We start from the raw sequence: 25,715 nt of genomic DNA on the forward strand, positions 1-25,715 counted from the left end.
GACTATAGCATGAAGTTTTCAAAATATTATTAGCAGTACACGAATCCTCTATCATCGTTCCAATTCCGCATCCACGAGGTCATATCCCGTCGTAGTTATCAATACCCATATTCGCGTCCTGACGCCGGTCATGGCAAAAGGAGATGAACGAAGGTCTGAGAAAAAACATGCAGACCCGAAAGTGATGTCACACCCAAGACAAGAAGAAAGGACTAAGAGTCCAGTGAAAGAAAAGGCTGGGAGTACACTGCCTCCCAAGAAAAGCGACCTTGTGGTCCACTCAAATCGTTGTGGTACAAGATGTCGCGATATATACTGCTGCTGAGGGGGAAAAGGGTGAAATGGTGTGCTGTGATGAGAACAGTACATGTAGTGACCGAGTGAAACACTTCATAGAGTTATCCGACAATGCTCCAACGTCAACTCTTGATCGTCGTAGAGCAGATCCCGCAACTGAAATTGTTTGTAACGCCGAACATTCAACATCACGCCTTGATCATGCCGTGTAGTAGTTGTTGGAGCTAGCCGAAGCAACTATAGAAGACACTTAGGCTGTCGCAACCTTAGCCCAAGTCGTAGCTGTGTGGGCTGGGGACGAGCGAGGAGCGTTGTTGTTGCTCGTGGACCAAGTCTTGGGTGCAGACGGACGGGAAGTAGTGTTGTTGCTGCTGTTATAAGAACGGTCTGCCTGACTCTGTTGCGACGGCTTGCGCGGGCGATCCTTCGTACTGTTGGCAGAAGTGGTGCTTGGAGGACCAGTCGTTTTGGGCTTAGGCTGGCGGGTGAGTTTAGGGCCATAGTGTTTCCTTTGTACCGACTTGATCACCGGCTCGCGCATGGTAACAAGGCGCACAACGACATCAAACTTTGTCTTGTTTTGTGCAGTCTTCTCGATGTCGAAAGCCTCTAGTCGACGGATCGTGAAAGGGTTTTCGAACTTCTTGTACCTTGGTTGCTGCTCGTCTCTAGGCGCGGCCTTGGGTGGTTGGTTGGCAGCGAGATGAGGGACCTTGGACAACTTGACCGTAGGCAGCGAGCCGAATTCTCTATCTTCGAATAGTGCCTCAGCGCCGTTGCGGGTGACCACGTCCTTTCCACGATCATCTGCAAAGGTCTTCGTCTGGGACATACTAGGCAAGGACACAGTGGCGGGACCAGTACCTGCTCTGACGTCAAGAGAAGCCTTTGACAAGGCAGCCGGGGCGACTGCACCTTGCTGTGGGACAGCGACAGGCAGCATTGGTGATGTTCCCGGAAGGGTTGCGGGACGGTTGGAGCCTGGCTTGTCAAGGAGTTTGTTAAACCGAGCTTGCCATTCCGGGTTCATTGCAAGAGGTCTGGCACCTAGAGCCTGGCCACGCGAGGGCAAGTTCACATGGGAAGCAGCAGCCGGTCCGCTACCTGACGCCGACGGAGGGAGTCGTACAACAGGCGACGGCTTCGGGAGCCTTACCAACGGGTGGCCGGCTTCGCTGCCGAAAACAGGGTGTGTCTCTGTCTCCGGAGGCGGTGGAGGAGAATCAGCCTTACTTGATGCAAACGTTGATGATGACGGCGTCGCCTCGGTCGAGATCTCAGTCGGGCGAGGGAAGAAGCGAGATGCACGAGGGCCAGTAGCCTGCTGTAGAGAACCTTGACCTAAACCTTGCTGAGGCGACGAGCCGTCAATCACAGGCTTTGTGGTGTCGTCCTTTTTCAACGCCTCGGCAAGAGTCATGTCGGCAGCGACTTTGTCATGCAGCGTTACCTGTGCTTGACCCCGCTGGTCCTTGTATGTCTCTCGAAGTTCTGGGCGGAAGTCACCATGGCGCTCTCGATCCTGGTGGTTCTTTGCCGCAAGTTCGGCATCATCGCGTTCGATAAGGTCTCCAAATGTATCCCAACCACCGCCAGCAATGGTCCTAGAAGGTCTAGCCGCTCTAGCCGCTGCTGCCTGTTGCTGCTGTTGTGCACGCGATGGTCGCTGAGAGTACATCTGTTGCGACGGAGGCATCTGCCTTCCTGGCTGTGCCGGTAGAGCCTGAGGGGCCAAGCTTGTGCCAATGGGAACTGTCGAGGCAGGTGGCTGGACAGGAAGTTGCTGCTGGGCACCAGAGCGGGACTGACCTCGGTAATCAGCGTCGAAGGTACCGTTACCAAGAGCTCGATCTTGCGTTTTCGGGGGACCCCAAACCTGCGAAGTCCAAGGTCTAGGTTGAGGCGCTGTGGAAGACGCCTGCGACCATGCTGGAGGTGCCTGTGGCCTAGGCCCAGAAGGGATAGCGCCGTCCGATTGGTGAGCGATCGTCTGAGATTGTTCAGTTGCTAGCCTGGACTTTTCGTTGTCACGCGTGAAGGAGTCAAACGGCTGTGCCGATTGCTGATCGAGTGACGACGCTGCAGCCGCCGGCGAGGAATTTGCTGCGTGGGATGCCGGCCCAGAAACCTGGGCATGCTCGGTCTGAGGCGACTTCTTCACAGGGTGAGGCTGGTGGACCTTCATCATACCATACTGTGTGACCTCACCATCGGCAGTCGGGACAGGTGGCTTTGGCGGTGATTGCACGGGGGCAGGAGCAGCCTTGCCTTTCTGCGGGGACTGCTCTGGGCGTGTAGGTGACTGGTCCTTGTTCTTGGCCTTCGACTCAGGCGGTCCCATAGCGGCCAGCTTCTTGGCAAGTCGCTCTTTCCTCTCTGCCTCTGCACGTTGCTCGGCTTCACGATCTTGCTGCTTCTTGAGACGAGCACGCTCGATTTTCTCGGCCATGAGGCGTTTCTGTACCTCGACAGGGTTTTCTGCTGGCGGTGCTGGAACAGGCGTTGGTGCATCTTGGACAGCTGGTGAGGTTACTGATCCGTAGGGAGAAGCCGGGTGAGCTTGGGCAACGTTTGGGGACCTCATTTGCTGGAAGGGAGAGTGTCTGGAAGTTGCAGGGTCCGAAGAAGACGGGTCGAAGCCGTTGATCGAGTGTGATTCACGTCGTTCTGTGCTCATAGGGCCAGTAGGCATATCTGTTCCTCTTGGGTCCATTGACATGCGCCTCGGCATTGTTCCACTGACGTTGGACGAGTTCCTCCTCCTGCCCCAAGTAGGACCATCTGCGCTTGCTCTTGATGTCTGGAACGCTGCTGACGGCTCTGCTGGACCACCATCGTGAGACGGCCTCTGCAGCACGGCAGACGGCTGTTGTCGGTAGCTACCACTATCACGTCCCGAACTCCGCCTCATATCATTATGTACAGGCTCATAGCGACCACTCTGTGAATTGTACAGCTCCCGGCCGTCTCGATTGTCCCAACTGCCACTTTCGTTGCGCCAGTTGCGGTTGAAGTCATCGGGGGCAATTTCCTTCGCGGGTGGGGGCATGGAATCGTAGCCATAAGAGTCTCGTTGCGAGTAGCGCTGCGGAGGTGCTTGCTGTACTGGAGGGTTGACCTGAATCGGCGATACTTTCTCGACTGGAGGCAAGGGCGCCCATGGTGACTTCTTCTCTGTGGCTGATGGCTTGGCCACCAGGGTTGGTCTTTCCGGCTGTCCCTTCAGGACGAGACTTGATTTTCCAGTAGTCGGCTGCGCGTGTGCGCCGGGCTTCAGGATAGTTTTGGTACCGCCGGTGACGCTTGGTTTGGGCGTGTTCGTAGTAGGCGTTGGTGATGTAGTGGGCTTGGGTGTCTCGGCAGGCGTCTCTGGCTTGAGTATAGTCTTTGGTTCCTCAGCAGGTGGTGGCTGCGTCTCTTGTGGCACTGCAACTGAGGACTTGGTTCCATCCATCCACTGCACTGCTTCCGGGGTCCAGTCTTCCTCATCGTCGTCAATGTCAGCCCACTTGGCCTCTTTGCCCCCTTCGTCGGCCTGTAAGCGTGTTGCAAGATGAATGCCGTACTGTTGCTTGAGTTCGTCGTCCGTATACGTCTTGGGCGGGGGAGCTGGGACCGGCTGGTTCTTATTCCAAACCTTGCTCGCATCTGGACCTGCGCCTGCACCATTGGTCTGTCCCAGCGCACGCGGGGTGTTGCCAGCACCAGATTTGGCTACGAGGCGGGGCTTCGCGGTGAGGACTGACGTCTTGGGCGGGGCTGCTGGGGCTGCCTTCTCGCCAGGTCGCGCAGCAGGTGTTGAGGGGACTGTCTTGGCTAGAAAGCTTTTGGTTACGGATACTGACTTGAACGGTTGCTTCTTCGCGGTCGAGTTGGTCCGCACATGAGTCCCATCCCGCTTCGACTGGTCTACGCTTCCAGGACGGCTAATGTCGGTATCTGAGCCACCACTCGCGTCTGCCACAGCCTGCGACTCGGCCGCCAGATGTTCGCTGGATAGGCCGTTGAGGTGGGGCTGTCTGGACTCTTGCCGTGATGCATCTGGCTGCTTGCTCTCGCCCTGTTACTGTTAGGGCCGCGTCGAAACTCGGCATAATCTCTACTCACAGCTGCCGCATGTCCCTGGGTCTTGTCTGACACGTGTGCACTATCAGCCGAGGGTGCATCTGCGCCATTCAAAATGGGTTTGGTAGAAGACGCTTCTGATGTGGTCGTTTTGGTAGTCGCTGTGCCCGAGGGCGGTTCGCCGTTAACGGCGGGGGTGTTGGTAGTTGACGCAGAGTCGTCGATGGGCGCAGAACGACCCACCGACTGTGCTTCCTTTACCACATCGTTGGCAACCTGCTCTGCCATAACAGTTTCCGGAACTGAAGTGGCGCAAGACCCAATGTCAGAAAGCTGTCCTTGATCTGATCCAAAGAAAGACGTTGGCGTAAGCGGCGTCGACTGCTGCGAGTCGAGCCCGGCCGGACGCCCGACATCGTCGACATGCGACATGAGGGCTAAAGAAAAGTTGGGGATAATCACCTAATGTCAGATGCTACAAGTCGCCACGGATGTCAAGTCGGCGCTTCCGCAGAGTTGCGTTCTGCAAGTTGCTGAGGTGACGCGGCGAGTGCGGAGGTTTCGGAGTGTTTCGCTGGAGGATGCGCGGGCTGGAGGCAGTCGCGGACACGTGCTGGGTCGCGCTGATTCACCGAACGGCGTGGAGTCGCGCTCGGGAGGGGTGACTGGGTACAAAGGGCCCTTTCGTGGTGGGGCGGATCGCGGGTGTGGATGGGGTTTATAGGAGGTTGAGGCGGGTAGCTTGAGTAGCCACGATGGTGAGAGGCGCAAGTCTTGGCACGGGCTGGGGCCTTGTATATATGGAGTCTGCGTGCTGTGGAACCTATATCTCACACTGCTGCCGCGGCACCTTTGCATCACACATGGGGAGCGGACTCATGAGTCGACAGAATTCTGACGGCGATGCACGTCTAGGTACGGGAAGCTGATGACACATGCTCATGGCATGCACGTGCGGTGCTTCAACGTCCATCAGGTTGAAGGTGTTGCAACAAGTCCTGTTACATATTCCATAGCATCGCAGATCATACACCACCTTTTCCCCGTTCCAGATGACCATGTCGGCGTAGCGAGAGGTGTACGAGGCTCCGCCACTGCACACGTGGATATGTTGAAACAGAAGGAAACAGTCATTTGCACGATAGGAGAAGAGACGGTCTTGGCTAGAGGCTTGATTCACCAACTACACTTTACATATACACATCTTGTCCATTCGCTCGTGGCGACACAGCGCATCCAGAGGACCCGCTTAGTGCTCGTTGTTCTTGTGGTGGCCTGCAGGTGGTGAGTCTCATCATCTCATCAGCGCATCTTATTCGACTTACGGAGATGGAAGTAGTAGTTCTGTGCGTAGCCGAGCGCAATCAGGAAGCCAATGACGTGGACGAGAGCTGTACAGGGTCAGTCTGGTGTTCTCACGCGCATGTCGCATGTTCAAGGACAATGCTCTTGTCATTCCCTCTCCGGCCGGGTGTACTCACGCCTTCCTGATGGGTTCTTGCCCATGTACTTCTTCTGGTAGCGTCCGAGAAGACCCTTGGCCTCGGGCTCGGGAGCTGGGCCACGGGGCAGCTTCTCGTAGAAGCTCACGACCTTCTGCATGCGGACAGCATTGGGGGAGGAGCCGATAGCCTATTTTGCAAATCAGCCCAGATCCAAAATCGCCACGGTGAGAGTTCTGGAATTGCGATTGGGTCTGCAGTTGGGGAGTTGCGGTCGTGAATGCGTGCGTTTGTGGTGGGCCGGCGGTTGCGCGAATGCAATTGCGGGGGTTCCAGGGCGTCCTAGGCGATGGTTTGGAAGGCTCTTACATTGGGAGAAGCAATCTGGGGAGGATGGTCAGTTCCGTGGGCGATTGGAGGGGTGCTTAGAAGGGCGTACCTTGGGGGGGATGAGGGTCGAGAGACCGCGCTTTTGCATGAAGCTCATCTTGACGGCTACCGCTCAGTCAGCATCAATTGCACGCTCTCCGCGTAGTGGGTCGCTTCGGACGACGTACCAGGGCGGGCAAGACGATGGAGTGGAGATGGAGGGCGTGCGGTCGGTGGTGAGGTTCGAGGAAGAAAGCTGCACGACGGATTATGCCGGCGCCTTCGCCAAGCAACCACCCCAGCTTCATCCCGTCGACATGACCGACATTCACGATTCCCGCCCGCCACCCCGACGACACAACCACCATGTCTGCCCTACCAAGGTCAATTGCATCGCGCGTCCTCGCCCCTGCCCTGCGGCCCTCTGCGACGAGGGCCATGGCCCCGTCGTTCCGCACATATGCGACCAACGAGCCCACTCCCCACGGCCACAAGACGAGCTCTGAGGATGCGCCCGCCGTCAAGCTCAACAGCGACTCGACCCAGATCCGCGAAGAGTCCGCCGCCGAGGGCATGAGGCACCAGCCAGACTACAATGTCGCCATCGACTACCGGACCTCGTGCGTCAACCCGCGACTAGAATAACCACGGGAGCATATGGCTAATATGTCCCCAGCAACTTCTCCCCCGTCCCCAAGCGTGTCATGGATGGAAGCGAGCCCGGTGAGAGTGTCGCCGCTGCCGTTCTCTCCGGCGCTCCCACCGACCTCCAGGCGCGTACTGTCCGGTACGGCAACCCCCGCATCCGACGCCGCCCCCCGTACTGACTTCTTGCAGCATCTACAAGCCCACCAAGACAGCCACACAATCCGGCGACTGGAACGCCTCACACTGGCTGATGGACTGGGACGTCCTCCCCAAGGGCCACCGATGGGAGAACCCGCTCATGGGCTGGCAGTCGTCGGCCGACTTCATGAACGGCCACCGGATACAGTTCAAATCCAAGGAGGATGCCATCAAGTTTGCTAACAAGCAGGGCTACGAGTACTTTGTCCAGGAGCCCAACAAGCGGAAGACCACCCCCAAGGCCTATGCCAACTTGTTTACTCACCAGCCCAAGAAGCTCAAGGTCGTTCTCACCAAATAAGAGTTCAAGAGTTGGTTTTGGCAGACGTGGAATAGCATGTGTACATACTGCATTGATTTAGATTTTCAATATCTTTCCTCCTGGATCCTTCTGTTGTGATTCTGATATTCCAGCGTCCCTGCATATCGCCCGGCCACTGCAATACTACCCCTCTTGGAGCGTTTGCATCTTCCGTATTCCTCATTCACGGCGAGTTCATCGACCGCCAATGCTTGGAGCTGACTCTCATATATTTTTTTCTCCCGTAGTCCCTTTTGCTCCTTCGTCAATCTCCTCCTTATCATTGAACTGAACCTCGCCGCTATGCCTCCTCTTTCACTAAAGGTGAAGAGCAGTCTCTCGAGACTGCCCTTCACCATGGCGCTAACACAAGAAAGAGCTGTATACAAAATTTCTGACTTGACCGTGGTCGTTGAAGAATCACCACATTCGCAATCACTGTAAGCATGTCGCATGGCTTCGCAATGCCTTTTGCTAATGGCCATAGCCATATTGGACTGCAACGTAGTCACCAAGGCGATTCACAACATCCTCACCAAATGGGCCGAGGCGCGTTAGTAATGCCCCTGTACGAACTGCATGAGAGACGTACTGACTTTGTACACCGGTCTTTAGATACGACACCACCTACGTCTGTAATGAAAAGGACTCGGCGGCGGCTGTAGCCATTGCAATGCACTCTGCTAAGGCGGCAGAGGCAGCCGTAAGTATTTGACTATCTCCTAGATCGACTATCATACTGACCAATCAAAGAAAGTCGCTGCCGTTAAGGCTGCTGAGGCTGCCGAAGCCAAGCTGGTTAGGAGTAAGAAATCTCGTGGCATTCTGGCCGCGCGAAAGGCCGCCAGGGAGCAAGCCGCCGCGCAGACGGATACATACGCGTCTGAGGGCGACTCTGACACTACGGAAAAGCCCTGAAAACCTCCGCTCGCCATATCGACACACGCACGTAGTCGTCCCTCGGGCCGTAGTATCCGTCTGGCGGCGCAATTATAATGGCCTCTTGCTTTGAAAAAGTACTTGAAGATAGCCAGGCTCAGTTATGAAAAGAATGAAAGATCATGAATTCGTTACTATGTACATCTGTCTCTGTTTACTCTGATATGTTCAACATCCTATTACTCAGACAAGTTCAACATCCTATCAGCCCTCTTGACCCTCTTCGCCTTCAATGCAGCTGCTGCCCTTATTGCCGTCTTGGTAGGGTCAAGGAACTTGGCTGCCATCTTCTGCACGCCCGTAGTCAGGTTGGGATGCTCGCCGTCCGAATCGGCATCCTTGACTGGATCGAAGCCGCTAAAGTTGTCTACAAAGTACACCGGACTCTTCGTGGTGCTCTTCTTCGGCGCGTAGGTGGCTATGGCAGTGTTGAGGTCCTTGATTCCTTTTACGGCAGACGCAGCCCACTTCGCTGGGTCCAGAGGCAGTAGGTTAGAGAAGACGATCTGCATATTGGGGTTCTTCTTGCGCATTTGTCCGATTAAGATGTCGTACGAGGCAAGAATGTCGTCGACAGACCTCTTTCCGATGATGACGTCGTTGGTACCGAGGAGCATGATAATGACATCCGGGGGGTTTTGGTTGAGCCAGACAGTAAGGTTACCCTTTGCTACGAATTCCGCGGCCTGTTTTCCAGGGTGGCCTTCGTGGTCTTGATCGATGTCGGTACCAGCGCAACTGCTCTTCTGACTACCAACGAAGTCGAAGTTCGTAACACCACCAGCTCTAAGACTAGTCTGGAGATTGGCGCGCCAGCATCGCTTTGGTAGGGTTAGCAGGCGTAAGGGTTGAGTGAAGAAAGCGAAGGACGTACCGAAACAATGGAAGCGCCAAAGGGCATGACCTTTACTTTACTCTGTGCGCAGACTTCGCCGGCGATGGCGAGGAGCCCGAGGGCGAGAGTGGAGAACTTGACCATCTTGTATATGGGTGATGTATAGAAGTGGTGAAGTGGTGGAGTAGTTGTATCGCAGTCGTTCGGCGAGTAATCCTGTAATTAAGAAAAGGAACTCGAGAGGCCCAAGTTCGCAGTATCAGGTAATGATAGCGGCGTGCAATGAATCCTCGGTGGCGAACTCCGTGCGCGTGAGAAGTCCTCGTCCGTTTTTCCGTTTGTTATCGCGCTACCAGGTAAGGTATGAATTGGAAGGCGGCAGGAGTCTTGCGTGACACCGGAAGTAATGTAGACGTATATAACAGTCACCGAACTCGAGAGGTCCGTGTGAATATTCCCGTAAACGAGTATATAAATATACTGAAAAAGGAAGTGAGTCAGGAGACCAATCAATATAAGTTTACAAGATTCGAGGTACTAGTAGTAGCAGTAGTTGCTGTAGAACCTTGATCGATGCTTGCTTGTAATATCGAAATCCTGGGGAAATGGACCTACACCTTATATCCAATTCCCAGACGCAGTGTGGTGCACGCTAGATGTGATCAGACGACTGATGGCGGAGTAGCCAGCCGAAGACTGACCACTGTTTCTAGGCCTAAGCCCCTCACTCCACACCCGCCGTCATCCATTGTGATCGTAGACTAGAGCAGAGATTCAGTGACGGTGTGCGGCGTACGATGTCTTAGTCGCCGTAGCAGGAGGAAGCGGCTGTGCCTGGCTGGAGCAGGGCTGGCTGTGTGATCCCTGTCAAGGCCCTTTTGGGAATAGAGTAGTTGAAACGCTTGCTCGAATCGGCGAGACGAGGGACTAGAATGTATGCCCAGAATACACTGAGCCGCTCGCGGGACAGTGAGTGTTGTCATCAACGCGATGAACGGTGTGCATCTCTTCATGCTATACGCTCAGTAGCAGAGGACGTGAGATTTGGCATAGACAACAACAGAGACAACACGTAGCCATCACCAATTCCACGTCCACTTACAAGCCTCAATCTTCCATAAGCTCCTCCAAATTGAGTCTGCAGGGTCTCATAAGTCTAGCCCTGCCGTCATAGATTGCCAGGAAGCACCATGCGTGCAACGCCATTCTAACCAGATGAGAAAGCTTGCGTGTCGGCAGATGAGCTTAGTATGGCTGCAGGGCGCACAAGCGTGCAAAAAGGCTGACAGCAAGCGCAAGACCAAGCAAAGATGTGCTCAAGGTTGTGGTAGGAGGAGGGCCTCCCATTGGTCTTTGCGACGTTGCGCTGCTACCACTTGGCTGAGAGCGGGAGAAGCAAGGATGAACTGGAAACACATCTGCGGTCGACAGGAAACGTGCATGACACTCTGCTTGACAGAACGGCCGCTCCGCCATGCAACAGCGGAGATGGAAACCTACAATGACATCGGACGACAGACTAGATTCCTCGAGACCACAATTTCTAGGCCAAATTATTCAAGCGCCATCGTATTCAAGCAAGCTATTCGCGCGCTCGACGTCGCGGTGCAGTACATCGTCCCACGAGACTGTCCGTACCATGGAATGAGGTTGAGACCCAAATCGCAGATAACTCCGTGCAATACGATACGATATGACGATATCCGGCCAGCTTCACCGGCAGCGTACGGCATCGTGGTGTTGATCGACCTTTGGTCAGAGACGATGGGGTGTGGGGTCGTGACGGGACAAGATCAACCTCCGTGGCTTAAGCCAGTTCGCTAAACACAGTTGCCATACATCCTCTATGCCCGAAAAGGAAGTAAAGCGTCCCCACGTGCTACAACCTGCATTTATGCGCAGAAGTGGCAAAGTTCACATAATCGGTGTTGGACAGACGATAGCACTGTTGTCTGGCGGTCCGCACGCATCATGGTGTAGTTGCGCCAGCGCTCCCGACGACGATCTTGCGAACTTGCGGCAGCCAGCCGTCTTCAAGCTATCCGTGTATCCGAGATTCGCTCTCCTCCGTCCCAAAAACACCAACACCATAACCGACACCAAGATCGTCTCCAGCCAGCCTTGCGCTTAGACCGCGGCGTAGATCGCACCCAGAACGACACTAGACGGCCGCTCCGCTGGCAATAGCGCGCCATCGCTTATTCCTGGCAACCGGGCGTCCGGGCTCGCCCGGACGGTCAAATATAGAAGACGCGTTTCGCTTTCGTATTGTAGACAGGACTTTGGTTCTGTATCGGCGTACTGCAGTTTCGAGGTCACTTATACAAGTCTCGTGGGCAGGTACACTATGCAGGGACTCTATCATGTGTCTGGAACACTGCAATGATGAATTGGTACAGAGCTCGGCTGACCTACATACGCAAGAGGTACACACTGTCGGGACACGACTGTTCAGACTAACGTATCGAATCGTGATTCAAAGCCGAAGATGATCTTCATTGTGGAAGAACGTCATGGAAAATTAGAGTTTAGGTGAGCAAAACCCATACGAGCTCGAGGATGGATGAGATCGGCCATACGAAAACCTCCGAACGAGCGGAGATAATTTGCAGCATGACATTTCTCCCACATGCGATCAGCACTGCAAGGTGACCCATGATGTAGTTCCTGAGCTTGCAACGTCGTCCTTCCATGCAGATCTTCTAATACTTCACGGCTGCGCCGCAACAGCGCACCTGAGGCGTCCATTACAGATTATATTCCTCATAAGCACTATGCAACTGCAGAAGTAAGAGCATGCGTCCTTTTTGAGAGGATTTCATTTATATGCCAAAAGCATGTTACTAATGAGAGATCAACACAGGCTGAAACGCCTGAATTCCATCACCTCCGATCTGACATTGTAGACAGCCCACTAACACCGTCACCGGAACACGGCATATACAGAACGCTGTCAACCTTCTATGACGGTACAGGGAAATGCAGCAAGTTTGCATGTGATATCGGCGAGTAGCATCAAGCGTTCGTATCTAACGGGCGCCATAACAAACTTTGGCTTGTGCTGTACTAACATGACGTAGACGGAGACATACGTATAGTATTTCTTAGTTGGCGATCTGTTTCGCTATACGAGACCATAGAAGGCATATGGAGAGTCTCTCTGGTCCTGCATACTGGACTGTATCGGCGATGCCATCAAGGTCGATCAACTATACTGGATATAGCATGTATCCAGATTTGACTAGAGGACGTCTTCTCTGCTCTATACGTTCTTCTTTGCCAAAGACTTAGATCGCATTCTGGATGTACACAACTTGACTACGAAACGTTAAGAAACTGGCCGGCTTTGTGCAGTGCTCCGCTGTACGTTAAAACACAGTACTTTGTAACTACACACTCCTCCCATGCCTGCAGACAATGAGCACGAAGTGAGCTAAGCTTCAGTCATACATATATGATGTGTGCCGGAAATGGCTTATGGAATGCATAGTATATATGGTGAGGATAAGAAATGGAACACAAGGTAGTTGCAAGTGTACATTTAGCTATATAGCGATACAGCTGTCAGCAAGCATGACAATGCAATTAGAGCTGATCCTTGAAGAAACAAGTCGATACAGCTGACAGAAACACCATATGAGGCGACCGACTCGACCTCTTGGTGTGTGGCGCGCTGACAGGCCTACAACTCTGACTCTCAGATTTCGCTTACAGAGTCGGAGTCGAGTACCGAATCCTGGGTCTCCGCTTGTGCTTCAGCATGTGCAGGACCTGGGGGCAAGTGTCCACCAGATATGAGGATATCCATGTATTCTACCGGGCCATCTTTCTGTACTTCGCAGGTGCCATGACTTCCATCCAGCCCATATGACTGCGGAGCGGTGTCAGAATAAAGAGCTTCAGAGACAAGGGCACGATGATCTGCCAGCTGCTGCTCATCGCTTGACTGTAGATACTGCGCAGACGGCATGATAGACATGCCACCGTAGTCATCAGATCCCGGCTCAAGGCCTGCGTTGCTCATGTTTTCCTTGTTGTCATGTTCGTAATTGGGTGGTGATACTTCCATAGCTTCGCGTGCTAGCTGATCTTCGAGCTTCTCGTGGAAGATCTCAAACGCCTGATCTGGAAGAGTGGGCCAATAATCCCGATCATGGTTAAGGTATCTCTTTCCGGGAGGGTAGTGCCAGACGTCCATACCTTCCCGGCGCCGAATGCAATGGTCAGGGAAACTGTTAACAAGCGAAGAATGTGAAAACGTCGTAGTATCAATGGCTGCACACGATCAGTTGAAGCTCGCATGAGGATATTGTAACTGCATATACGTACTGTGCTTGGTAGCTCCACCAGTCTCCACACTATGCATTATGGGCACACCACTGAAGTCTAGGCTATCAGAAGTACCAAGGTCTGTGCGGCGCGATCGATCCTGGTAAGAAACTCTGGGCTTCTTTGCCATTCTAATGTCGGGTACAGAACTATCGTCGGCGTTGGGACGCTTACGAGTGATCTCCCTACGCTTGTTGCTTGGAGTCTGCTTATCGTCATCATCGCTGGATATGACTAGGTACTTGTCTTGAGGGTGGATATCCATATTGTACGATGTCTTCTGATTTGAGACCTTACGTGTGGAACGTCTTGTGCCCTTAGCAGGCAACGGCCGCAACTTGGTTTGCTTGCGTCGTTTGGCTTGCTTGCTTTGCATTGGCGCTTCCTCATAATCCTCGCTTCGCGTATCGCTCGACTCTCCAATGCTAGCTGCGGTATCAGTTAGGGTGAAGGCATCACTCGCATCATCAGAATCGAGTATTGACACCTCTCCGTGGGCTATACGACGTTTCGCTGCTTGAGAAGGCCGGATGGTATCGTCCATGGGGTGATACTTGACATCGTACACTAGCTTGCTCTGCGTTCTGTTGCGCAGATCGTATGAGGATACGGAGATGGTAGAGGTAGGTGGAGTCAAATCTGACTTCTTCAAATCGGCAAAGTTCTCAAGGTCGATATCAGACGGAAGGTTGGCGCCGTGGTCTTTCTTGGGAACCTCAGGAAGATGCTGCGAAGCATAGTCAATCTCTACTTCGGGTCGAACGAGAATAGACTTACTGGTCTCTTGACGGGCTCTTGGAAATTTCCGCTGTTCTCGTCTGGGGTCCGAAAGACAACTTTTTCGATGTTGACTGCGCCCTTAGTATCACTAGATCCACATCGATCAACAGTCTCGTCAGGTACGACGGAGGATTCTCTGCTGTCTTCGAGATTTTCATTAGTCTGATGCGAGTCCGAAGCATATTTTTGCCCTTCATCGATGTTTGCTCTCTCTGGGGCAGTCACCTGCGTCGCATTAGTAATGAGAGTGAAGGTAGAAAACAAAGGATTCACTTACAGCGTTGCTTCGCACAGCATTTCCACCCGCCATTTGAGCCTCTTCTAAGTAGGCAGAAAATTTAAACGAAGTGATTGTATTCCCTTACGTAGAAGCCATTCAGGCCCACCGATAGTAGGGCCGTGTCAAAGAAGGTGAGTGGAGCTTGTGTGAGTATAGCGGTAAAGGGCATCAGGCGCGTGCAGAAACGTTAAGTATCAGAAGGCAGTTGCATTGAGTGGAGCACCTTGCGTTTCGTTTTTGTTCCTTCCTCAAGTGCGCATTTAACATTGGGCAGGAGCGAGGAAGTGACAACAACGGAAAGCACTGATCATGTACCACGAGGTCAAAAATATCGGCTTAATGAGAGAACAGCCCGCAGCTAAACGAATAACTATAATGCAAGCAAGATGAGAATGAAGTACGTGACTTAAGGCCTCGATCGTGTGACGACGGTGATTAATATAATGTAAACAAACCACAAAAGACATCAGCGAATACACACTGCTCTCTCAACTGTAAGCACAAAGAGCTTCAGGTCAGGTTGACTCCGCTGAACAATAGCAGCAACAATATCTCGCTATAAGACGCCGATGCACAATAATTGCTTGATGATGTATGTGGATATGATACCCTTTGCCCCTTTTTCATCCCCAGCATGACGTGAGAAACAGTGGCTCGCTTGCTCACTTAGTACCATGAGAACGCCGTACCAAAAGCAGTGACTGAGACGAGAATCGCTTGAACGCATGGAAAAGTAACGAATGAATGGGACATGAAGGTTTAGTCTCGCCGGTTGAGTCGCGATGTTAGTCGGACAGGCGGCAATACGAAATCGTCATCGTCATCCTCTTCATCAACCTCGATATCGACGATTTTGAGGGGCTGAGGCGCACTGGAGGATTCTTGTGGTAGCGTCGTCTTCGGTTGGACACCTAACTCAGGTAACGGCAGTGCGGCTTGTGGTGTGTCTTTTCGATGTAGTGTTTCGGGTTCCAGGGATGACATGGATGTGTCGGAGGTCTCGTGTGCCTGCAGCTCAGGTGGATGTTGTGACTTGCGTGCGTTACACTTCTCAACCTCGGCCCTTGCGATCTCTAGCATAGCCTCGAAGTTCTTCCGTACTCCTTCCAACTCTTTCCTGCAGTCGCCGTCGCGTAGTGTAAGATGCGCTGCCCTTTCACACGACTCTTGGGCTTGTTCCAGTGTCTTATCAGAGGTGTCGAATAGCGCCGCAGGTGTCTTTACTCCGCTGCTCACACCGAGCCGCCCGCTTCTCCTAGCTGCTGACCTCGCGCGTAGTGATGACATACGTGCTCGGTAATTGATCTTGGATAGATCGACCTCTTCATCATCATCATCGTCGTCGACATCGTCGTCCTCTTCACTCGACTCTGCCTGAGTAGCCATCTCGTTCATCCGAGCCTCCATCTTGGCCTTCCTCAGCAAATTGCGCCCTGTTCCTATTGCGCGCACCAGCAGCTCGAAAGACTTCTGCATATCTCCATCGTAGCTCACAACGACCATTGTGCGAGGGCGATGGCGCGAGGGGCCTGACACGCGACCGGATGAGACGGAGAGGGACTTGCGCTTGCGGCTGCCCACAGGGTCTGTCGGGGTTGCATTCGAAGGCGCTGCGTCCTCGGCGATGGCATCTAGTGCTGGTCGTATGGACGCGGTCGAGTCTGTCCTCCGCTTTCCGAATGGCGACTGTGACATGGGCACTTTTGTGTTGTCATTCTGCATGGCCGTGACCTTCTCTTCAACGCTGGCGATATCCTGAAGCCATTGCGGTATGCTGTCCTGGAGGTACGTGAACGACTTCTCGATGTCGGACATGGCGGGCGTCTTGGTTGGCGAGGATCCGAGTTCCGGCGTAGGGCGGCAGGGGTGATGGTGGCAGGGAATGGTGCAGACGGACGATTGCATGCAACTGCTACGATATCGATGTGAGCGTCGACCAGCGAGCAACGAGGCAGGTGTGCAGAGTGGCAGTGGAAAGAGGATATGGTCGGGGTAATTGCGCGTCCAGCGGTCGGCGGAGAAATAGTGGCAGACGATCAGCGATTACTTATGGAGAGGGACGGGCTGGCGAGCAGGGGAATGCGCCTGATATGAGATGCGATCAGCGGGGCCAGACTGAACTTTGTCCTGTCTACCGACATGCAGCGTGGGACGACGGAGGTACAAATCCACGGCAGTGCATTGCATCAAGAAGAAAGAGGGGGCAGCCAGAAAGCAAAGACACGGACTTGCATCGGTGCGGGTGCAAGGTGCAAGGAAGATACTCCGCTCTGAACAGGTATGGGGTACCGCAGCAACGGTTCCGTACCCTTGGCGGTGATCGAACAGGGCGCTCGGCCTTATTAGGGACGAGTCGCAAGATTACAAGATTCAATTGCCTCACTCCTGAGCATTGCACGGTGGAGTTTGTCGTTGCGCTGCCACATGGCCGACCGAGTACAAGATCGATGCCATTGTCATGGTGTTCCGCATGGCTCCACGATAACGCATCTACATACCGAACTTGTCGTGACCCGCTAGACGCGCATGGGGATCGCTTCTTAGTCCTTTGCGCTTTGCACATGATCTCCCTCCATGTCGCGGCTCGCTCCACTCCTCCAGTTGCGATGACAGCTCGAATCACCGCCTACACCCGCCGCCGGCCTAACGGTTGCCAGCTCACCCCCCATTCATCGATTTGGCGATGGCGCGCATGGAACTTCCGCCCGGCGGCTATTACTCCCAATAAGCACCAGTGCGGCGTAGCTACACCCGTGCCGCAGCGCCTCAGCCGGATCGAAACCGTGGCGCCCTTTGTGTTCTTTTCAACCTGCGAATAACATACCAAAAGTGGTAGTTCAAACGACCAAGGAGTGAATGCAGACGTCCATGCCGTCCGTATCCAATCGTCCGCACAGTACACGTACGTGACGGAGACTTTTTCCATAATCTTGTTTCTGTGTAAGATGATGATTTGCTGTGCACAGTCCAGTGACCGACCTGCTGTGCTCGCGAACGATGCCAGCCTAGGAAGGCGGGTGCGCGCACCTGACCTGTTGATATGCACCAATGCCAGTGGATCTCCAACTGTCGAAGTTTACCACACAAACAGCTGTAGCGTGAACGTTAACACACGTAGCATTATTTAGATTAGCGTTCCGGGATCATCCTAGGCTGCCGACGATTCTTTACGCATCGATTTCCCGTTGGGGTAACCACGCGACAGAAATAGTATGCGGATAAGGGGCCTGCTCAACACACGTTTCGTTTCGCACCTCTGCTTTTCTGATGTCGTCAGACCAGAACGCTGTGACTCACGAAACTCGCGTCCAAGTCTGATCCAACGTACTTGAACACGAAGAAATGTGCAGCGAGCAGCTTGTTCGATGGAACTAATGTTGAGCCAGAAAATCCCACGTTCCGATTTGAAGCACGCTCAACAAATTTGCAACCTTTAGGCGACTGTTCAAACCAACAAGGGCCACGGTCGTGGTCGCCGACCTGAGCCACGTTGTGGGGAAGACTGCATCGAAACCATGCATGTGCAGCGAGCAAGGGTCGCTGCGACAAACGAGTTACACAACAACAATGCATACACTCGGCCCTACGAAGGAATCGAATAACATCAGGGAACTCTGTGGTATTGTTTCGAACATTCGGTTGCCAATTTGTTTTCGATTGTCCGTTCATGCGTACTCATAAACACCTATTCGCAGCGCTTCTAAGGCCATAGCTCCTCAGTCCTCCATCCGGCGTTGGCCTTTGCGCTCTCGTCAAATGTATATCTAAATCTCCGTGCCTTTTCAGGGTTGCTGAGATCGGTCTGCTCCACCGAGTCTGGTACGATGACCACAAGGCGGAAATTCTTGCGTGCAACGGGGTCCTTCAAGTCATCTACCTTGGAACCAAGTGCGAGGTTCTTGTCGTCGAAAGGTTTGGATGTAGGCTGACCAGGCGGGGGGTTCTTGAACGAGCCTGTGAATTCGCGTTAGAGTCTTCCAGAGCTTCAAACACAGCAATATTTCCTACCTTTGATGCCGGGACTTTGGTTGCCAAAGAATCCTGTCAGCTCCCTCTGCCAACTGAACTGGTCTTCCTTGCCCTCATCAACAATTCTCATCCTCTTTCCCACCTCGCTCTTGACAGTCCTCACACCACTGCTCTCCTCATCACCCTCGATATCGTCGGCGATGACGAATGCCCTTCCCTTGATTCTCCATTGTGTGCCAGTATCAGCGTTCCAGTAAACAGCCTCCACAGGGCCTCCACCACCACTACCCTGTATTTGAGCATTGCTCTCTGCGTGTCCGGCACTCGTTGCGAATATCTGTCCCACCTTCTCCATTCGAACATCTGTTGTGAATGTAGGACAATCGCTCTGGTAGACTTGAGGGTTGCGCTCCGCATCGTTGTGCTTGTTCTCTGGTAGCTCAGCCCAGAAGCCGCGGTGGATGCAGTATCGCACGCGTGGCACGAAAGGGGTGGGTGAGCCCTTGGGTGCTGAATCGAGTGTTCCGAGAACAAACTCGGGCGACTTCATCTTGGAGATATGCTCGCTGAACAGCGACTTCCATGGCGCGGGCGGGAGGGCCGATGCGGAGGGTGCTGTAGTAGACATGGTGCGTAGGAATCGCGAAAGGCGACGGGATGCTGTGCGTGAAGCTATGGTTGCTATTGTGAGAGAACAATTGATTGATTGCGATGCGCTTGAAGCAGTTAAGAGTTGCGAAGCATCAGACTATTTGATGTTGTCTAAGAATGATGTCGTCATCAACCAGATCTGTACCTGCCAAATCGTGCAGATTCAATGAGGTCAGTAGCCTCTGTATGGCTTAGTGCAAGTGCCAGTGCAGCTCTTAACCCGCCTTTCGTAGAGAAGCTTAGAATGTTGACACGGTTTTATGGTTGTACAAATTACGAAGAAGTAGATGTTGGCGAAGCACATACTTCCCCGGTTCTGCGGGGCATCCGAGGAGGGACCGAATCTGTCATCACCAACAGTGCGATTCCAGAACACAGACAATCTCATGCAGGGGACCAGCAAGCTGGATGATACACGAAGACAACACTAGGTGGATCCGAATCGGATATAGCACGCACGTCAATGAGGAGGATTTCCCTTTGAACTAAGCCAACCGTGTCGTATAACATCACAGCGCCACGGAGCCGTTCAACAAGTCAAGATCTGTGTACAACATTACATCCGGTACGGTGGGCGTATGAAGTCGTCCAAGTCGGCGACCTGAGCAACGTCGCTTCGCGAGATTTGCAGGAGTTTGCTGCATCAATTACAGGGCATTTACCGTTGCAAAACGGCCGAATCATTCGGCCGGTATGAATGGAATATCTGTCATTGGAAATGCCTGGGGACAGCTTGAATGATTGTACACTACACTATGCTCGACTTTCGCACTGTCCAGACGAAACTTCAGGAACATTCCCGTCTTCATCGTGACATACATGGAAATATCTTAGCAAGCGTATCTGTCTATGGACATCTCAAGCTTTCTTGAAAAAACTGGCAATGCTCCCCTGTCCTTTCTTGCCTGCGTTCTTTCCTTTCGCTGAGCTTGATGGTTTGGCAGATGCTGGCTTGGCCTTCTTTGTCGTGGGTTCCTCTTCGGAGAAGGACTCCCAGACGGCTTCTTCCTTAGTTACTGTGCGCAATTAGTTGGAAGGCTTTGCGGACGCTTTGACTACTAACCGAGATAGCCATCTTCGTCCTTGACCTTCTTCTTCTTCATCACTCGTCTTCGGCCGCGTCTACGACCGTTCGTAACGGTAACTGTAGCTTCGCCCTCAGCTGGCTCAGTTGTATCCGTGGCCGCTGTAGAGGGGGCTTCTGGCTGTGAATCTGCTGTGGCTGGCGCATCGGGCATTTCCTCGTCTACGAACGTTAGACGACAAAAACCACCTCAGCTCCGAGGACTTACCATCGTCTTCCATCATCTTGCGTAGCCTTTCGGCTCGCTCTTCTCGAGCTTTGCGGGCTGCTTCATTCTTCTCCTCGTCGATCTTGATTTCAGGTTCGTCATCGGGATCGCCTTCGTCTTCGGACATGCCTTGCATGGGTTCTAGACAAGTTAGTCGTATACAATCAGAAAAGACGGCATGTTTACGCACCATCTTCAACCGGAGCCGGCGTAGACTCCTGCGACTTCTCTGCTTCTTTCGCTTTTGGCTTAGCCTTTGCAAAGGATTTGAACAAATCACCCGTTGCCTTGTCTTTCTTCGCCCCGGACTTTGAATCGCTCCTCTTGAGTGTAGTGGAGCCGGCAGAGGGTTGTGGTGTTGAACGACCGGATGTGTTATCTTCAGATGCGCTTCCTCTCCTTGTAGATGTCGAGCTCTCCTTTCCTTTCATGCTTAGGCTTATTGCAGCTTTTGTGACAGGCATCGTAACGGGGTTCGTAGCGGGCTTGGATGAAGCAGTAGAAGGGGCATACTTTGCAGTCCTTTTCTACAAACAAATTAGCGTGTCCAAGTATATGTGACTAGTTTTCATACCTTGATGTGTTGGTTTCGTATTGAACCATACACTCTCCATCGCTCCAGAGGATCCTCGTCTGTATACTCTGCTACAACCTCGTGGTTGCACAAAGACAGAATGCTAAGCTGTGCCTGCTTTAGTAGAAGCCTTGAAGTGTACGGGGGCCTCATACCTTAAGCGCACCAGCCTCCAGACTGTATATATGAGCCGTGGATCCATCCTCAAGCTCTGATCGGGTCTCTGTGCAGGCCGTCAGCGAAGTCTCGCGGTCATCATGTACCGAGACGCACTTTCCAAATCGGTCTCTGGCACCAGCAGAATCCGGGTTTCTTTTACACCTTCAGGCGCGGGCGTCTCTTCGTCGTCGGAGTCACTGATATAATCAGGGTCTCCAGGCCCTTGTAGATGTGGCTTGGAGCTCATAGTGGGCGGATTGCGCTTGTCAGCGTCTTCGACTTTCCTTGCGGGGGCGCCATTGGTCCTCTCAGTCCGTTTCGGTGTACCGACGACAAGGTAGGTGGCGTGGACAGAATTCGGTTTTCGCGCATTTTGATATTGATGGAACTCGAAGAGCATCCTGCATCATGTAAGCTCACATTCGAACAGTTGCACGGACTGCACTGACCGCTTCGCTGTATTGACATTGGTCTTGAGTACTCTGCTGAGCAGCCTGTAGGTGATAGGCTTTTGTTCTGTAACTACCCTCGCGACAAGATAGTCCCTGTAGTTGTCTTCCGCCATTGTGCGTGTTGTTGTGGCTGACGTAGTTGCGCGGCCGTTGTTCGTGGAAGAAGTTGTGAAAGCGCGTCGCGGGGGTTGACTCAGGACCACGCGTCGTGCTTGCCCATGATGACCGAAAATGACTCGGGCGACAAGGCACCCATCGTCACCTGCAAACTGAATCACAACTTCACCCTGACTCACGATGAGTGCCGGAGAGGACGACGACCTGAAATTGCAGCGAGCTTCTGCATCGCTCCTTTCAGACTTCGAGAGGCTACTGCCACGACTGCTGCGAAAACGACAGCATGGCGCGACCCTCGGTCCCCTCCGTCAACATGTCAGAGCAACTGATATGCACAAAGCATGCAGCTTGGTATGAGTTCTGTATCGTTATCTCATCGCAAGATGCTGAACTCCACTAGGTCGAGCCATTTCAGGAGGATCCACAGATCCTAGACACCCATCTGAAAACCTTCATTCCTCCCCTAGTTGCTGCCTATCTGGAAGCGATATCAGTGAGCGCCAAAGAAGAGCCATCACAAGGCTTTATCACTCTTCCGCATGCCATATGCTCTGTATTGAATACCTTTTGTAAGGTTCGAGGCGAGAAGGTCATCAAAGGATTCTTCAACAACGAGCCGCGTTATCTCGAACCAATTTTGAGGGAGTTGGAGGCCAGCGAGGATCCCAGGTCCGAGAACGATGATTCCATACAGCCTTTAGCGGTTCAGCCATGGATACAGCGCTATGTGCTCCTGTTGTGGCTCTCACAGCTACTCTTAGCGCCCTTTCCCTTAGAGTCTATGTCTGGGCTGCAAGTTTCTGCAGAAGCGCCAGTAGCTGTTGGGCTGAGGCTGCCGGCAGAATTGCCTGGCGTGACTCTCCGAGTGCTCTCGGTATGTATGTCAGGCCTTCGATCTCCTACAAAGGAGAGGGCTGCCGCTGCAAGTCTTTTAGTGAGAACGTGTGTGCGACCAGACATGCAAAAGCTAGGTTTACTGGATGCCATGGTGCAATGGTCGCTATCCTTTTTCACGGATATTAACGGCGAGAGAACCGATATACACCAGTGTCTTGGTGTACTGTCGTTCTTATCCGGTCTTCTAGCATCCGCTACAAATGAGGAACTAGGCCCTTTCCTCGCTGCCATCTATCTGTCATGCAGAAAGATCCTGGACCAAGAAAGTCTTGCATTTGTTAGATCGTCAGCTGTTGCGCGCAAACTAGTCGTGAAGAGTTTGCGTAACACTGTGCTACATTGCCTCCAAGCAACGTCAGTCCTTCCTGGGCTTGACTCAACAGTGGTATTGGAAGAGGTCATCGAATACCTTCTCGAAGCACTTGCAGATGGCGATACACCGGTCAGATATGGTGCCAGCAAAGCGCTTAGTATCATCACCCTTAAATTGGATGCAGACATGGCCAGCGAAGTGGTTGAAGCGATACTTTCCTCTCTCACAGAGAATATCTACTGGCAGGGCTCCAGACGGAATCTGAATGGTGTTAACCCACTTCGATGGCACGGGTTGACCTTAACGCTATCGCAATTACTCTATCGCAAAGCGATCTCTACCAGCCATTTGTCGGAAGTACTCAACGCCCTTCTGCTGTCCCTCGGATTCGAGCAGCGTTCACCAACTGGAGGATCTATTGGTACCAATGTACGTGATGCGGCTTGCTTCGGTATCTGGGCACTCTCTCGCCGCTACCCTACAGCCGACCTTCTGGCAGTGGAGACCGCTTCAATCAAAGCATCTGAGCACCTCAAGTCGTTACACGTCCCTCAAGTGTTGGCCATTGAGTTGGTTGTGGCTGCATGTCTTGACCCAGCAGGTAATATCAGAAGAGGATCATCAGCTGCGCTTCAGGAACTCATCGGTCGCCACCCCAACACGATAGAAGAGGGCATACCGCTCGTACAGATCGTTGACTTCCATGCTGTCGGGCTCCGTCAACGAGCAATGTCTGATGTGGCTATCAAGGCGGGAGGGTTGCATTCACTGTACTGGGATGCTCTCTTCAGCGGTCTGCTAGATTGGAGGGGAACTGGGTCGTTGGACTCTGACTCACGCCTCTTTGCAGCAGACGCTATAGGCTCTCTATCCAAGGCTCGGCCTCCTGTGGTGGTACAAGAGATGTCGATTCAAGTCCGCAAAAAGCTTGCGGCATTGCGGCCTCGCGAGGTTGAAGAGCGCCAAGGATTGGTAACTGCACTTGCGGCTCTCATTGACACTGCAGGATTGTCTCACGCCAAGAGAGCACATGAGAACTCACATGCGCCCTTGATGGAGCTCTGGACATTGTTCGCCAGCGAATTAAAGCTCGAAGACAAAGCATTCACATCACCAGCGCTACGGCCTCAGTTCACAGCATCATCAGTATGCACATTCATTGGAGCGATTGCAAGATTTACTCTTGGGTATCCCAGTGAGCTCTGGCCTTCTAGCTTGCCAGCAACTCAGGTTTGTGACCTATTGAATCTTTGTCTGGCTCGTCATGAGGAGCCAGTCTTGAATGCTATCGCTGCTGCTATTCCAGCAATAGTTTCACTACTAATTGGGACACCTGGATTTAAAACGGTCGAAGTAGTAGTATCGTGGCTAGATCGATTGGAAAATGAGGCATCTTACAATGGGCTGCGATGTTCTGGACATGCTATCGCTCTCGGGGCTACACATGGTAGTTTGATCAGTTTAGCAGCTGATGCCGAAAAGCAACTCCTTCAACGACGAATAGTGAAGGTACTCACGTTCAGATGCACTCCAGCTGTAGCAATCGAGGCTCGAACAGTGGCATTGCGAGCCTTGGGTTGTTTGCTTAGCAGTCAGACTTCGCGACCAGCTCAGCTTGCTTCAGATGTACAAGATCAGATTGCAAGCGCCTTGCACATTGCATTGAATGACTATACCATCACCGAGCGGGGAGATGTCGGGTCACTTGTTCGACTTGAGGCCTTGAAAACTGGCCAATTGGCTTGGACATGTGATTTACTCACCGGAAGACGCAACGAGCGCGAGTACGACATCTTTGCCGACGTAACTCGGTTATCTCTGGAGAAGCTGGACAAAATGCGCATGATCGCCTATCAAGTTCTTCAGCAAAGAGAAAATAACAATGAGGTCATACACAATGTCTCTTCCAAGGCTTACTTCCTGAGCGCACTAGGTGTATTAGCGATAGACCCCTCGATCAGGGACGCCATCTGTGTTGGATTTGTGAGTTCTGCGGGCATGGGCTCTGAGTCTGTTGTGCAGAATTCGCGGGCAGCTTTGCTGGATTTTGTTGCCATACTTCCAAACGAAGACTTATCGGACGATCCGCGGTTTACCTTGGCCGACTTTGCAAACTGCTTTCTGACGCTCCTCAAGGAAAACATCACCAATGATAGGGTTTTGCTTCCACTACTAGAGGTGATATCCTTCTTGTTCGACATGCAGGTTATGCAGCGTCTGCAGTCGACGCCTTTCAAGTAAGGGCTTGTCTATCGTATCATGTCTGCAGATCAGCTAACAAGTCCAGCTTCCGAGTTCTCCTTTCCTATACTCAAAAGGCCCACTTCAAGTCTACGCACATGCAAAAGCTTCATCTCGCATTGGACGTGTATCGTGGCTTGGGAGACATAACACTGACAAGGACCGACACTCTCTCCAAGGTCGTGAGCATGCTTTTACATCCGTTCCCAAAGGTACGAGTAACATGTTAACAACGTTGCTTTCATGCTGACAGTGGTATAGGTACGAATTGCAGCCGCCGAGACGCTCTGGTACTTGACGCATGAGGGAGGATTGAAGCGCCATGATTGGAGTCTACCATCAAAGAGCTTAAAGCCTGCCGTAGACGAGATCGAGACAATCTTGACTACAGTTCAGGTCTAAGGATCCTTTTGAATTACGGATATACGGGATAGGCTGCTCTGGAGTAGTGTTGGTGTGGTCTTTGCGTTGCAGCCCGATATGCACTAGATAAGTTGTAGAGTCATAGGCAGTGGTGTGATAGGTACTACTACTACAAGGGACAGACATGGAGGGGCAATTCAAGAA

General features: G+C 52.8%; 9 protein-coding genes across 9 annotated transcripts; 3 read left to right on the forward strand and 6 right to left on the reverse strand.

Moving 5' to 3' along the window:
* Positions 1 to 547: 547 nt before the first annotated feature.
* J4E82_007546 (uncharacterized protein) lies at positions 548 to 4,794 on the reverse strand (the record flags this gene model as incomplete). The annotated part of the gene is made up of 2 exons (XM_051733790.1): positions 548 to 4,357; positions 4,405 to 4,794. The coding sequence occupies 2 exons, from the start codon at positions 4,792 to 4,794 to the stop codon at positions 548 to 550; spliced, it is 4,200 nt and encodes a 1,399-aa protein (XP_051586436.1).
* An 817-nt stretch (positions 4,795 to 5,611) lies between these two features.
* Positions 5,612 to 6,291, reverse strand: J4E82_007547 (uncharacterized protein; the record flags this gene model as incomplete). The annotated part of the gene is made up of 5 exons (XM_051733791.1): positions 5,612 to 5,637; positions 5,688 to 5,753; positions 5,844 to 5,994; positions 6,174 to 6,188; positions 6,244 to 6,291. The coding sequence occupies 5 exons, from the start codon at positions 6,289 to 6,291 to the stop codon at positions 5,612 to 5,614; spliced, it is 306 nt and encodes a 101-aa protein (XP_051586437.1).
* A 248-nt stretch (positions 6,292 to 6,539) lies between these two features.
* Positions 6,540 to 7,320, forward strand: J4E82_007548 (uncharacterized protein; the record flags this gene model as incomplete). The annotated part of the gene is made up of 3 exons (XM_051733792.1): positions 6,540 to 6,793; positions 6,850 to 6,960; positions 7,011 to 7,320. 3 exons carry the CDS (start codon positions 6,540 to 6,542, stop codon positions 7,318 to 7,320), a joined length of 675 nt encoding a protein of 224 aa, XP_051586438.1.
* A 560-nt stretch (positions 7,321 to 7,880) lies between these two features.
* On the forward strand, positions 7,881 to 8,238 carry J4E82_007549 (uncharacterized protein; the record flags this gene model as incomplete). The annotated part of the gene is made up of 3 exons (XM_051733793.1): positions 7,881 to 7,888; positions 7,936 to 8,023; positions 8,074 to 8,238. The coding sequence occupies 3 exons, from the start codon at positions 7,881 to 7,883 to the stop codon at positions 8,236 to 8,238; spliced, it is 261 nt and encodes an 86-aa protein (XP_051586439.1).
* A 200-nt stretch (positions 8,239 to 8,438) lies between these two features.
* J4E82_007550 (uncharacterized protein) lies at positions 8,439 to 9,238 on the reverse strand (the record flags this gene model as incomplete). Its single annotated transcript, XM_051733794.1, has 2 exons — positions 8,439 to 9,080; positions 9,134 to 9,238. The coding sequence occupies 2 exons, from the start codon at positions 9,236 to 9,238 to the stop codon at positions 8,439 to 8,441; spliced, it is 747 nt and encodes a 248-aa protein (XP_051586440.1).
* A 3,553-nt stretch (positions 9,239 to 12,791) lies between these two features.
* On the reverse strand, positions 12,792 to 14,513 carry J4E82_007551 (uncharacterized protein; the record flags this gene model as incomplete). Its single annotated transcript, XM_051733795.1, has 4 exons — positions 12,792 to 13,369; positions 13,424 to 14,150; positions 14,201 to 14,428; positions 14,481 to 14,513. 4 exons carry the CDS (start codon positions 14,511 to 14,513, stop codon positions 12,792 to 12,794), a joined length of 1,566 nt encoding a protein of 521 aa, XP_051586441.1.
* A 3,670-nt stretch (positions 14,514 to 18,183) lies between these two features.
* J4E82_007552 (uncharacterized protein) lies at positions 18,184 to 19,080 on the reverse strand (the record flags this gene model as incomplete). The annotated part of the gene is made up of 2 exons (XM_051733796.1): positions 18,184 to 18,437; positions 18,492 to 19,080. The coding sequence occupies 2 exons, from the start codon at positions 19,078 to 19,080 to the stop codon at positions 18,184 to 18,186; spliced, it is 843 nt and encodes a 280-aa protein (XP_051586442.1).
* An 881-nt stretch (positions 19,081 to 19,961) lies between these two features.
* J4E82_007553 (uncharacterized protein) lies at positions 19,962 to 21,693 on the reverse strand (the record flags this gene model as incomplete). The annotated part of the gene is made up of 8 exons (XM_051733797.1): positions 19,962 to 20,119; positions 20,167 to 20,349; positions 20,396 to 20,536; positions 20,586 to 20,922; positions 20,970 to 21,077; positions 21,125 to 21,192; positions 21,243 to 21,529; positions 21,578 to 21,693. The coding sequence occupies 8 exons, from the start codon at positions 21,691 to 21,693 to the stop codon at positions 19,962 to 19,964; spliced, it is 1,398 nt and encodes a 465-aa protein (XP_051586443.1).
* Positions 21,694 to 21,877: 184 nt separating this feature from the next.
* On the forward strand, positions 21,878 to 25,550 carry J4E82_007554 (uncharacterized protein; the record flags this gene model as incomplete). The annotated part of the gene is made up of 5 exons (XM_051733798.1): positions 21,878 to 22,048; positions 22,098 to 24,053; positions 24,522 to 25,144; positions 25,195 to 25,360; positions 25,410 to 25,550. The coding sequence occupies 5 exons, from the start codon at positions 21,878 to 21,880 to the stop codon at positions 25,548 to 25,550; spliced, it is 3,057 nt and encodes a 1,018-aa protein (XP_051586444.1).
* Between the last annotated feature and the right edge of the window lie 165 nt (positions 25,551 to 25,715).

The sequence above is a fragment of the Alternaria postmessia genome (assembly GCF_024291825.1).
Source record: "Alternaria postmessia strain BMP 2775 chromosome Unknown scaffold_52, whole genome shotgun sequence".
NCBI classification, from domain to species: domain Eukaryota; kingdom Fungi; phylum Ascomycota; class Dothideomycetes; order Pleosporales; family Pleosporaceae; genus Alternaria; species Alternaria postmessia.